Source organism: Pundamilia nyererei, unplaced genomic scaffold, assembly GCF_000239375.1.
Source record: "Pundamilia nyererei isolate P.nyererei 1_Seehausen unplaced genomic scaffold, PunNye1.0 scaffold00446, whole genome shotgun sequence".
Classification (NCBI taxonomy): domain Eukaryota; kingdom Metazoa; phylum Chordata; class Actinopteri; order Cichliformes; family Cichlidae; genus Pundamilia; species Pundamilia nyererei.
In genome coordinates, this window is record NW_005187847.1 from 91808 (window position 1) to 104601 (window position 12794).

Below are 12794 nucleotides of genomic sequence, written 5' to 3' on the forward strand. Positions count from 1 at the left end.
TACGGACAGCATGAATGTTTCTATGATCAAATACTTATAGTAAATAAAATAACATGAATAAAGTTAACAGTCACTGTGGTCCCAGTGTGGACAGGAAGGAGAGATTGTATTTCTTTTATTTTTTCTGATTACTCAAATTCATTGACTTGTATAACTATTTCCTTTTTGTCATAGGACTATACCAAAATAAAAGCTCTGTTACCTTTTAGTTAATCTCATGTTATACTCAGCTCAGGAAATGGAACAATGATCAGATGACTTTTTATTTGTGTTTAAAAGCACAAAGACTTTACAACATGTGAGATTTGGTCTTTGCTCCTGACTGTGACCCACACACCACACGATCAGTGGACTCCTGCTCATAAAGTCAAGTTGAGCTAGTGTGCACTCTGAGCATGTGGACAGATGTACAGGTAACTCAGCGCAGGTAAGTAAAGACCTACATGAGCATAGCTTCTGTAGACCGAGGTGAGATAAGGAGAAGTGTGCAGCTGTCCACATACCCAGCTCAGTCTGATCGATCAATAAGCGATACCCGTTCAGTCAATAATTAACTCCTGTCAGACACTGTGGCTGCCTCTCTCCCTCCTCACATAGTATTTTTGTCACTGCTGGGCTTCCTTACTTTGACAGAAGCTCCACAGAGACGGAAACATCTGCTGCAGCTTTTTGTCACTGCCTCTGCTCTGCCTCTCAGGTATGAAGCTGCTGCTCTTTCAGCTTCTCTTTGTGCTTGTGCAGCTTTCAGCAGCTTTCTTGAAGTCGCATAGAGTTTCCTGAAGTTTCGGGAATCTTGGAAAACTTCAAGCTGCTGGAGGTGAACGTGGCAGCGCTGCAGAGGAGTGTGTGTTTGTGTGAAGCTGCACAAGTCTCGGTTCAATTCTTCTCTGCAGAGCGGCTGTAATCATTAACATGTGAGCTTCACTGTGAGGTTAGAAAAGCAGCTGCGAGTGCTGACGGTGAACTTTAAACAACCCTCCAAACCTTTAATGAAGCTTTTTATACTTCATTAAAGTTCAGAAAAAGTAAAGGTTCTTCATTTTGAAGCCATCACAGATTCAGAGACTGTCACTCTGTGTATCTCTGCTTTTTCAGTCTCTGTTTACTTTGTGCTGATGATGATGATGATTACAATGAAGGGAAACAGTTAAACACGCTCACAGTTTGTGGGAGACGGCTGCAGTTATTAACCCTGTCTGCCCTGGAGCTCCTGCCTCTCGTGATATCAGAGCTTTCTCTTACTTTGGGTCCGTCTGAGGCCCCGGTTGGCATTTTGTTTGACTTTAAGTTTGCTCTTTTCACTCTTGGGTTATTTTGTGTCGTCGGCCTTTCTGAGTGCTATCGTCCTAACAGGAAATAAGAGAACGTTTAATGTTGATGTCATGAGCTTGTGTGTATCGGTTGGGTCACATCCATTCTAAGCTGGATAAACGTTCAGAGAGGATAAAGACATGAAACACTGTAAAAACGTCTGCAGGTCTTTTTTCTCAGGAATGTTTCTGAACTTGTGAATTTTATGCATCGCAGTCACAGCTGATCAAAGTCCCTAAAGTTTGGTTTGCCTATCACCCCTCACATTTCCAGATGTTTCCAGATTTTTCCATCCATTTTATTGATTATCCTCAGTCAGCTGAAGCTCTTTCTCTCTCTTGCTCTCTCTTTTAGTCATGTTGTCCTTGGCCGCCCACTCGCTCTGTGTCAGGGCCACCGGTTACCAACAAAGCCTGCACTCCATAGCAACTGTCATCTCCGGGAACAAAACGTCCAAGTAAGTCTCAACCCACCAGAACGGCTTCTGAGTCCGTTAACTGTCTGACCTTTGACCCCAGCCCTGCGGCTGTGTGTGCAGAATAGTGAGGGAGAGACTGAAGAAGGAGGTGGAGAAGATGGCGAGTCAGTTCTCCGGGTTCAGACCGGGCCTGGTGGTCCTGCAGGTGAGAGCCTGAAGCGCCCCCTTCTGGATGGAGCGATACTTCAAACCGATTTTTTTCTAACAACCTCACAGTGACCTGATCAGGTCGTTCTCTGAGCTCCGCCATCATAACTCAGACTAGACTTTACCCGGGGCTGCTCTCTGCAGTTTACCTGTGCACACCTGTTGTCACCTGTCAACAAAAAGCAGCTTTGTTTTAGTGTTTGTGACCAGATGAAACCAGTCAACTGAACTTTGACCTCCACTCCCAGCTCAGGCTGGAGCTCCTGGTCCTCTCACACAAACACACAAACATGTGACTGCCTCCCATCTCGTTTCTGTTTACGGCAGAGCAGTGACCAGGTGACGTGTGCACCTCAATGATATAAATGACAGAACATTAGAAACACCTGTGACTGCTGAGTGCGTGGCCATCATTTTCAGTCTGTTTGTGAAAAATGGGACAAACCTCCAAAATCTTACAGCAGTTTAACCTGAGCAGTTTAACCGACAAAAACGAGCGACCAAACATCAAAGAAGTTCTGTCAGTAAAATTAAAAACACGAATGATGTAGAAATAAAAAGCCGCAAATAAGTCGGGAGCAGCTCAGGATCCTCCAGGAGGAAACAAACATGTCAGAGAATGAGAAGGATGCAGGATCCTGCAGGATGGCTATTTTTAACTGTATGTGTGTGTCACAGGTGGGAGACAGAGATGACTCTAACCTGTACATCAGCACCAAACTGAAGGCTGCAGCTGAGGTGACCAACATACACACACTCGTTTTCCTATCTTAGTGAAGACATGTAATTGACAATATTTTCCTTAGTTGCTTACCCTAACTGTTACGAACCATCTCTGCTAGGGGTTAAGGGAGGTAACATAAATGAGATTCTCACGGGGAAGATCGGAGTCGAAAATATTTTATTACAAAAAACTCAGAGAACTGAAAAATAATAGCAGCATTTACTACAAACAAACAAACAACCGATGCAAAAACAACTTCCTCGCTTAAAGCTTCAACCAGTAGAAATCAAAATTAGCCCCATGGGCTGTAGCACAACTAACATTACTCAAGAGAATCTCAGTCGAGACAGGGATTTACAAACAAGGTTACCAGACAGAAGCACGCAGACTGCACACTCAGTTGAAAACAGCAGACCCAGAATGAATGTTCTTCAGCCTTTTAAATAGGGATGGGTACCGGTGTCCGGTGCCATGATGGCACCGGTTCTGACATAAACGGTAGTAACCAGACCGAAAAGCAGCGCACATTTCGGTGCTTTATTTCGGTGCTTTTTTTTCCTGAGCTGTGATACACTTTAGATTCTAGCCAATCATTTTACGTTTCCGAGGATAGTAGGCGGGGCCAGGTACGTACGTTCTGTTAGAGCAGAGCTACAGATTAAAAATGTCCAAGGCGAAGCGGTCAAAAGTCTGGCTGTACTTCATAGCAAAAGATGCAAACTCAGCAGCCTGCAACAAGTGCTTTAAGCTGATACTGTAATACTGTCAAAGGAGGTAACACCTCAAATCCGATGAAACACCTGGCGACGCATAGCGTTTTTTTTAAAAGCCCAGAAATGCGCCGTATTTGATAGCTTGCCGCGAGACCTCACACCGAGCACATCTACTGCCGGTGGGTTGCCTGTTATGCAACATCCCCCAAAAACACGAAGAGGAGAGTCCTGGCCCCTAGCCCTGCCAGTGTAGCAGAAATGATGACGGATGATGGTGGCAGCAGCCGTTCTTCTCTGCGTGAGTAGCTAATTTACGTTGAGTAGGCTAACCACGTTATTACATTAATGCATGTAAGGTGAGCTAGCAAACATCATCATAGCTACATGCGGCTGTCTTCTTGTTTGATGGCAGATACTCCCTTCACCCTGGCTAAAAAGGCTAAAATGACCAAAGAAAAAGTGGAAAACAGTTAAACATGAGAGGTTTTTGGACAAAGTTTGTGTTTTTTCCATTGTACTGCTTCCAGCCAAGAGTGATACCATATATGCCCCATAGCCGCAGAAAAGGCTAACATTGTTATCTTTTTACAAAAAACAGCTGAACATGAGAGGTTTTTGGGCCAATTTTGTGTTCTCCATTCTTTAAGCACCGGTTTGAGCACCGGTTGAGCACCGGCACAGTTTCAAAAGTACCGATTTGGCACCGGTATCGGATAAAACCTAAACGATACCCATCCCTACTTTTAAAGATGCAAGTGTGCCCAATCAGTCACTGATTGGTCTAGCATCCCTCAGCTGGTCCAATAGACTTTCCCTGGAGGTGCAAGCCACAGGTTCTCAGGCAGCCAATTGTCTGAGTGTGTTGTCACACTCAAATTTGCTTGAAGGAAGTCTGGCTCACTTCTTCCAAGGCTAGGGGCCGTAACACTAACCTTAACCCTCAGCTTAAACCTCAGCCTCAACCTAACCATAACCTCTGGTCCTTCCGTACACACACATGCACACACACACACACACACAGTGGGCTGATGCAGCTTCACTTTGTTTCCTGCAGGTTGGAATTGAAGCCAAACATATCCGGCTGCCGAACACAACCACGCAGGACGAGGTCTTCATGCATCATCTTCATCGTCATCATCTTTTCTCCGTGACGTGATCGAAGGTCTGATTGGTTCTTGTTTTCTGTCGCCCTGCAGGTGCTGCACAGCATCATGTCTGTGAACGAGAACGCGTGCGTACACGGTCTGATCGTGCAGCTGCCACTGGACTCCGCAAACTGCATTGACACTGAGCTCGTCACCAACACTGTGTCCTCGCAAAAAGACGTAGATGGGTCAGTGAGCGCATCACTTCCTGTGTTCATCACCAAATACTCATCACTAACACTGTGTGTGTGTGTGTGTGTGTGTGTGTGTGTGTGTGTGTGTGTGTGTGTGTGCGTGCGTGTGCAGGCTGAGCTGCATTAATGCAGGTAAACTGTCTCGAGGAGATCTGAATGACTGCTTCATCCCCTGCACCCCCAACGCCTGCATGGAGCTCATCAGACAGACAGGTAGCAGCACGCTGGGAACACTGGGAACATTGGGAACATTGGGATTTCTGAGAACATTCAGACTGCTGGGAACACTGAGAACATTTAGAACAGTGGGAACATTGGGAATTCTGAGAACATTCAGAAAACTGGGACTGTTGGCAACACCGAGAACATTCAGAACACTGGGAACACTGAGAACATTCAGCACACTAGAAACACTGGGAACATTGGGAATTCTGAGAACATTCAGAAAGCTGGGACTGTTGGCAACACCGAGAACATTCAGAACATTGGGAACACTGTGAACATTATGTCATTCGTTGAAAGTGGCGGATGCGTCTCCTGGGGATAAACGGTGGTTAGGTGTAAAGACCTGCTGCAGACACATAATTGTAACCACATGATTGTAAATCTGAAATCATGTGTTTGTTGTTCATCAGACATACAAACATCATCACTGACAGTTCCAGTAAACACCTTTGCGTGTGACTTCCTGTACCTGTGCAGGCGTGTTTGTGGCGGGGAAGCACGCGGTGGTTATTGGTCGCAGTAAAATCGTTGGCGCTCCGATGCATGACCTGCTGCTGTGGAACCATGCCACTGTGACCACCTGCCACTCAAAGACACCTGACCTACCTGAGCAGGTAACAACATGCAGATACGAAATAAATCATGAAATGAATAAAAGCAAACCTAAAAAGCAAAATTAAAAAGTTAAAATTCAAACAAAATCACCTTTAAAATCAAACAGAACAGATTGCCTCCATCATTCAAACACTTCTTGCGTCTGCAGGTGGGCCGGGCTGATATCCTAGTGGTGGGGGCCGGCAGAGCAGAGATGGTGAGAGGAGAGTGGGTGAAGGAGGGTGCCGTGGTCATTGACTGTGGAATTAACCATGTCCCCGGTATCAGCATCCCCTTGCGCTTATTGACTTCCTTTTTCCAGCCAGCAGCTTGTTTTTTTTTTCTCTTCTTTTAACCAATCAGAAGCAGGATTGTTTCCACAGGAACCCCAGCTGGGTGGAAACAATCCTGCGAGTGAATCAATCCTAAAATGATCTGCAGTGGAAAATATAAACCAATGACCAAGTTTAGCTCTGAGCTTTAAAACTGTAATTCTTTAAAATGATTCACTCTGTGACCTTTGACCCCTGCTACAGATGAGACAAGGCCCAGCGGTAAGCGAGTGGTTGGAGACGTTCACTACTCCTCCGCCAGTCAGAGAGCAGGATACATCACACCTGTTCCAGGAGGGGTGGGGCCAATGACGGTGGCCATGCTCATGGAGGTATTTATTTTATTTTATTTTATTTATTTATGTTTTTATTTTTGTTTTACTTTTCAGTCTCATCAGATTTTACTCTTTTACTTTTGAGCATTACATACTTTTATTTTTTATCAAATTCAAATGAAATCAAATCATTTTAGATACATGAATGACAAAAACTTAAAACAAGTTAAATGATCTCCTCATAAGAGCTCTTTCATCCAATCAGACACAGCTTTTGTGGTTCTGTACATTACCACAATTAATTTTAAAGGAAACAAGTCAGATCCAGTTGAAGTGTAGACTTTCAGCTTTAAGTTGGGTTGAACAAAAAGATTGCATAAAAAGGCGATAAATATTTTTTAACACAATTCCTTCATTTCAGGGGCTCAGACGTAATCTGACAAATTAAATAAGTGAAAATAAAATATTCATTTCTAACTTGGTTGAAAACTTATTGCTGGCACTGACAACCTGAAGTCATGGACATCATGAAGTGAAATGCTCGGTTGGGTTAAGATCAGCTAACTGACTTGGTAATTCATGAATTTTCCACTTTGCTTTAATAAACTCCTGGATTTTGACTGTATTTTTGGGTTATTGTCCATCTGTATTATGAAACACTGTCCAATCAACTGGACTTCATTTAGCTGGATTTGAGCAGACAGTTTGTCTCTGAACACCTCAGAAATCATTTAGCTGCTTCAGTCCTGTGTCATATCATCAATAAACACTAGTGTCCCAGTGCCACTGGCAGCCATCACACTGCCTCCATTGTGTTTTAATCAGAATCAGAATAGTTTAATCATCCCTAAGGAAATTATGTTGGTTGCAGCCACTTCAAGACAATAACAGTAACAGGCTGAACTAAATTAAATAATACAATATTTTAGAACAAAATATAAGAAATAGGTCCAATATATACAAATATGACTTTTACAGGAGGAAATTGTGCAAAATGTGTGCATGATGTAGTATGCTTTGGATCATGAGCTGTTCGGCACTGTCTCCCCACCTTTTTCTTAAACTCATCTGTCCAAAGAATGTTTTTCCTGAACTGTGCTGGCTTTTTTAGATGTTTTTCAGCAAAGTCCAGTTTAATCTTTCTATTCATGAGGCTTACAAGTCGCTTGCATCCTGCACTGAACTCTCTGTATTTACTTTCATGCAGTCTTCTCTTTATGGTAGACTTGGATATCCGTACTTTTACCTCCTGGAGAGTGTTATTCACGTGGTTGGCTGTTGTGAAGGGGTTTCTCTTCAATGATTCTGTAATCATCCACCACTGTTGCCTTCCGTGGATGTCCAGGTCTTTTTGCATTGTTCACCAGTGCTTTTTTTTCTTTCTCGGCATGTACCAAAACTGTAGATTTTGCCACTCCTAATATTGTATTCTCTAATGTTTTTATTCTGTTTTCACAATTTAAAGATGGCTTGTTTCACGTGTATGGAGAGGTCCTTTGACTGCATGTTTTCTGCTCAAGAAAAATCTTCCAAATGCAAGCACCGCACCTCAAATAAACTCCAGGTCTTTTATCTGCTTAATTGATAATGACATGAAGGAGTTGCCCACACCTTCCCATGAAATAGCCTTTTAGTCAACTGTCCAATTACTTTTTATTTTAAAAACAAGTTGGCACATGTTGAGGAGCTGATACTCCTAAACCCATCATCCAATTTGAATGTGGATACGCTCAAATGAAAGCTGAGGGTATCCACATTATGTCCATGTTCGTCATATAACTATAATTGGAATATGTTTCAGTAAACAGGCAAAAAAAAACTCTTTTTTGTGTCAGTGGCCAAATATATATGGACCTGACTGTATGCTATATGTGCAGAACAAAGTGAAAACAGTAGAAAACATGGAGCCTGATGGTCTAAGATTTAATAGGTACAAAAGAAAATTGTCTGCATATCGGCTGATCTAGTTCAGTTGAAAATGTAAGCAGCAACTTGGGAAACAAACACACAAATCTGAGGAGTTTCGAAAATGGGGAAATGGGGTGAAAATGGGGGTGGTCTTAAAATCGGAAGATTGGGAGTGTTGGCAGGTCTGACGGTTAATCGGTTCCTATTGTGGTTTTTCTTTGTTTCAGAATACGGTGCAGAGTGCTCAGCGCTTCCTCCTGAAGTTGAGGAGATGAAACATCGACACTGACGGGTAAAACTCGGCTCAAACTTTCAAATTCCAACCAGGGTTTCCTCTAAATTCATCAGAACTAATTTATTGTCATGATCAGTTTTTGTCACTGAAGGACACTCTGCAACCAAAAAAACTGCACATGTATAAATGATTAAATGTATTTTTGTTTGGGTTCTTATAACTGACAGTTTCTTCACTTTGTTTGTATCCCTGTAGGCAGACAGCTGTGGACAGGTGAACAGCTCATACACAGAGATGACATCGTCAGAATGAAACCAGAAACACTTCTTGTTTCAGAGGCTGAACTCGTCCGTATTTTTTCTTTTGTCTTAATTTTTTTCTGTAATTTATTTCCTGATCTGAGAGATTTCTGACGTCTGTCAAAGTTTGACTGTGACTCCAGCAGGACCTCAGAGTTCAGACGCACTGAGCTCGATGAGGCTGTGGATGCTGCGCTTTCCTGCAGTATTAAACCAGGTGTAAGTACATGCCCAGCATTTATTTATTTTCATTCTTTTGTTACTTTGATTTTTAAATAGTAAAAATCTTTTACCTTCTTGTATAAAAAAATCTCTGACAGTAACAGTTTCTGTACTTTCAGTTTAAAAGAAGTGATGGATAAGAACTCCGTGGGGCTTTTATTGTGAAAAGCTGCAACTTTGACTCAATTGAGCTTCATATGAACATCCTTGAATGCAAGGATGTTCATATGTAAGGATGCAAGGATGTACAATTAGAAAATTTACTTCTAATTGTACTCTGTCTAAATGAAGTGTTCAATAAAGTTAAGTATTCAAACTCATTTATACATTCTGTTATTTTTATTAGAGACACAAACCTGAAGAACAAAAACATCTGGCCGCATATAAAACATGGATGACTGCGAGAAACAATGCGCACTAAAATGTTTGTCATCTGTCCCCAAATCTGACGGATATAACCAAAATCTTCAAAATAAACTCCCTGCTTGACTCAGAGCTGAGAGCAGAGACTCAAGCTGTGTCCCAAAACGTAGGCTGCATCCTTCGGAGGCCGCATTTGAAGGCCAATTACGTCACAGCCAGGCGACGAAGGCTGTCCCAATTCGTCGACTCCTTCAAATGTGGCCGACAAATGCGTCCTTCATTTCCCCGAATTTGAAGGACGGGTCGGGTGTGTCCTTTGTGGCCCACCATATATCCCAGAATTCATTGCCCGGCCCAGCCAATTCCAGTTTTCAACAATGGCGGCCGCTACTAAGTTTTAATATTACTCTTATTACTCTTTCTGGGTCACAAAAATAACTTTGAACATATTTTCAGGCAAGAATGTAGTTGAGTAACCTGCTTGGTTTTTCAAGACATCACATATTTGCAGAAGTGCTCTGACGTTTTCGGAAATGTCTGTTACCCACCCGCTCAATAGCTAGCCGGGGGGTTCAATTGTCACTCGAACCAGCGAGAGCAGCGGACTCCTGGCTTCATCGTTTTCAGACCCCTGCTGTCTTTCGTTACTCAGGTTAAACATGATATATAAGTCACTCCGATAACTTAAAAATGTAATTGTTTGGCTTTTTTCTGTTTTTTTTGTTCCGGAGTAAATCGGTTTGGCTGAGATCAAAGTTATTAGATTAGATTAAATAAAACTTTATTAATCCATCGGGTGGGTTCCTCCGGGATTTTCACAAAGCTGAATAAACGTCAAACAGAAAACGGATTACACAGAAGTGTGAGACGGTCGAGAATTTACCCCAGTGTCCTGTTGTATTTTAGATAGCAAGGAGCAGACGGCTGAGTTTATTAAACTCCACCGAGACAGCGGTGACGTAAATCTGAAGGCTAGACTGTCCCATTTCACAGCCTCGCACTTCCGGCCTTCTTGGTCTTCGAAGGACCTGGCCCACATAGACCGCGAAGGCAGGGTCCTCCGAAGGATGCGGCCTACGTTTTGGGACACAGCTCAAGGCAGGCCAATTACGTCACAGCGACGCGATGAAGGGTGTCCCAATTCGAAGTGTACTTCAAATGCGCCCTTCATTTTCCCAAATTTGAAGTGTAGTCTGGCATAGACTTCATGGTCCCATACATCCCACAATTCATAGCGCGGCGGTGAGTGTGGATATCTTGTTCGGAAAAAGATGGCAGATGCCTGAAGCGCAGCGGCCGAAGAGCAATGTTCCCTCTAAGCTGCGCACGTGCGCAATTGCGCACTGCTGGCATGGTCTCTGCGCACAGAAAATCTGCGTTGCGCACAAAAAAAAATCTAACCCAAATTGAAATTGTTGGGAGATTTTGAGTTTTGTGTTATGTTTATTTGTAGCTTCATTTAAAGGAAGAAGAGCATATGAGTCGTACAACTGCAGGAAAGGGAAGTGAGACATTGTGTGAGAAAATATGTGCTGTGACAGCAAAACAGCTACCTCCTGTTTCAACAGATAGCTAACGGTTTTTCCTTTTAAGGAGTTGTTATTGAATTCTATATATGCCACGCCTGTTGTTGTTTGAGTATAAATAAAGGATGTACTGAGAGCCCCGCACAATTCCTCTGTGACACACACACAGTGCACACGTTGGTGCAGAGATCATGTCGGGGCATCGCCCATGTACATGTAAAAATCTTTGAGTCTGTGTTTCTTGCCTCCTAAGAGTTTTCTCCGCACAGAAATTACAATTAATACTGTCACAACCCGGCTCAAAGGAAGTGACAAGCAAGTGGGAGACCACACACAGGCTTTTAAACATTGTAAGATATATTTAATGAAAATAAGGTGAAGCAACTTCAACACAATTTAAAGGACAAAACAGCCATAACTGAAGCCTCAAATGAACTTGATGGGTGCCAGACGGAGAGAGTCAAGGTGTCTTTATACATTGGGACTGGCCTTCTCAGGTGTGCTGCATCTATAATTGGGTCAGCTCCACCTACCTGCAAGAAACAGGTAACAGAAAAACCAAAACACAAGGCCAGCCCACTGGCTGTCACAATACTTTAACAATTCTGTTTTGCAGTGTTAGTCAGTAAGTGACTGGCTGCTCCCGTATGGGATTAGAACGATGCCATCTTATCCCATAGTCCAGCCAATAATGTGATTCACATTCGTATATACACAGCTAATCAACGTCGTTGGCAGGCTATGACAGCGTCCTTATGTGCCGACACCAGTGTTTTAGCTAGCAAAGCGGCGTGGCTGATGTGGAGTGAAGCCACGTTAATGACAACGCGTACAACCATTGGAGATGTGAGCAGGACAGATGGAACAATTGACGGAAAAAATGTGGACTTTATACCAGTTTTTAAATTGTGTTGATAGGTCACGTAAAACCAGAGTTATGATAAAAAATATCTGCAATGTTTGTTTTTTTCCTGAATACTATCATTGTTTATATTTACTGCAGGAAGAAACGGTAAAAACTGTGTTTTATAAGGAAAACACTCTCCGCCTGTGAGCAAAAACAAAACCAAAAAACTCCCACCCTTTCCTATTGGTGGAAAAATGTACCATGTCGACCAATCAAAAACTGATATGACAACATGGCATTTAGTTGTTTAGGAAGGGGGAAGTTTTAGGAATGACAGCAATGTTTTGAGATGTGAGAGATTTGCGACGTTTAGCGAAAATCTTGTGTAGTTAGTGTGTAGTGTAGTCAATAATTCTGTTGTGTGTGACAGAACAATGAGGCAACTACTGAATGTTACAGGTGGTACAGGAGTGATACATCTCCTGTTGTCAGGCCTGCAGGTATCAGGCTGTTGTTCTCCTTTATCTCATAGTGGACAGAAATACATTTTTGGAGTGGCACAAATAATTTGTGTGGCATCAAATTTGATGCAGAACAGCTGATTGTTCTGTAAATAGTTTGAAATGTTTATTTAAAAAAACGCTTTGGCTGCATTTTTAGGTAAACAGCTGAAAAAAACTTTGTTGTTTGCAAAACTCAGTTACTTTTTTTGAAGGAGTAACTATATAATTAATTGCCCAACATTGGTCATTACATACTGTATTTTGCAGACTGGGCATTACAGGACTCAGAGCTGTGATAGCAAGTCAGAGCTTTATAAAAAAAAAAAAAGAAAGCTGTGTTTTCAAAATTGGAGTTATTTTTACTTCCAATAGTGTTAACATACTACACAGGTCATGAATAAAAAAATTTTTTTTAAATTTTCATTGTAAGTCGGCTAAAGCAGTTAATTAAAAGTAGACTAACATAAATGTAAATGCTGTAATTTGATTATTTTAATAAACCATGTAACTTGGATGGATTCGATGCTGGCGTGACCACAGTGCACACGTCTGCTGTTGCTCACAGTGGTCCAAGGGACTGCTCAGGGAGTTTGTGTGTTCCCTCAGACACATGAAAAATTAGAGGGAACATTGCCGAAGAGTAAACTTTCAAAAGTAAGTACTGAATATTATGTCACTTATTTATGTGCGAATGTTTAATAATGAAGAACATTAAAACATTACTGTTGGCCACATGTCGGCAAAGTTATGTGA

The 12794-nt window shown here is 42.3% G+C and overlaps 1 protein-coding gene across 1 annotated transcript; it reads left to right on the forward strand.

Moving 5' to 3' along the window:
- The first annotated feature begins 641 nt into the window (after positions 1 to 641).
- Positions 642 to 9113, forward strand: LOC102214589 (C-1-tetrahydrofolate synthase, cytoplasmic). Its single transcript, XM_005753638.1, has 12 exons — positions 642 to 697; positions 1666 to 1768; positions 1850 to 1934; positions 2615 to 2674; positions 4428 to 4481; positions 4570 to 4706; positions 4825 to 4925; positions 5415 to 5551; positions 5701 to 5812; positions 6068 to 6195; positions 8274 to 8338; positions 8537 to 9113. Exons 2-11 carry the CDS (start codon positions 1668 to 1670, stop codon positions 8319 to 8321), a joined length of 963 nt encoding a protein of 320 aa, XP_005753695.1. The 5' UTR covers positions 642 to 697; positions 1666 to 1667; the 3' UTR covers positions 8322 to 8338; positions 8537 to 9113.
- The last annotated feature ends 3681 nt before the right edge of the window (positions 9114 to 12794 follow it).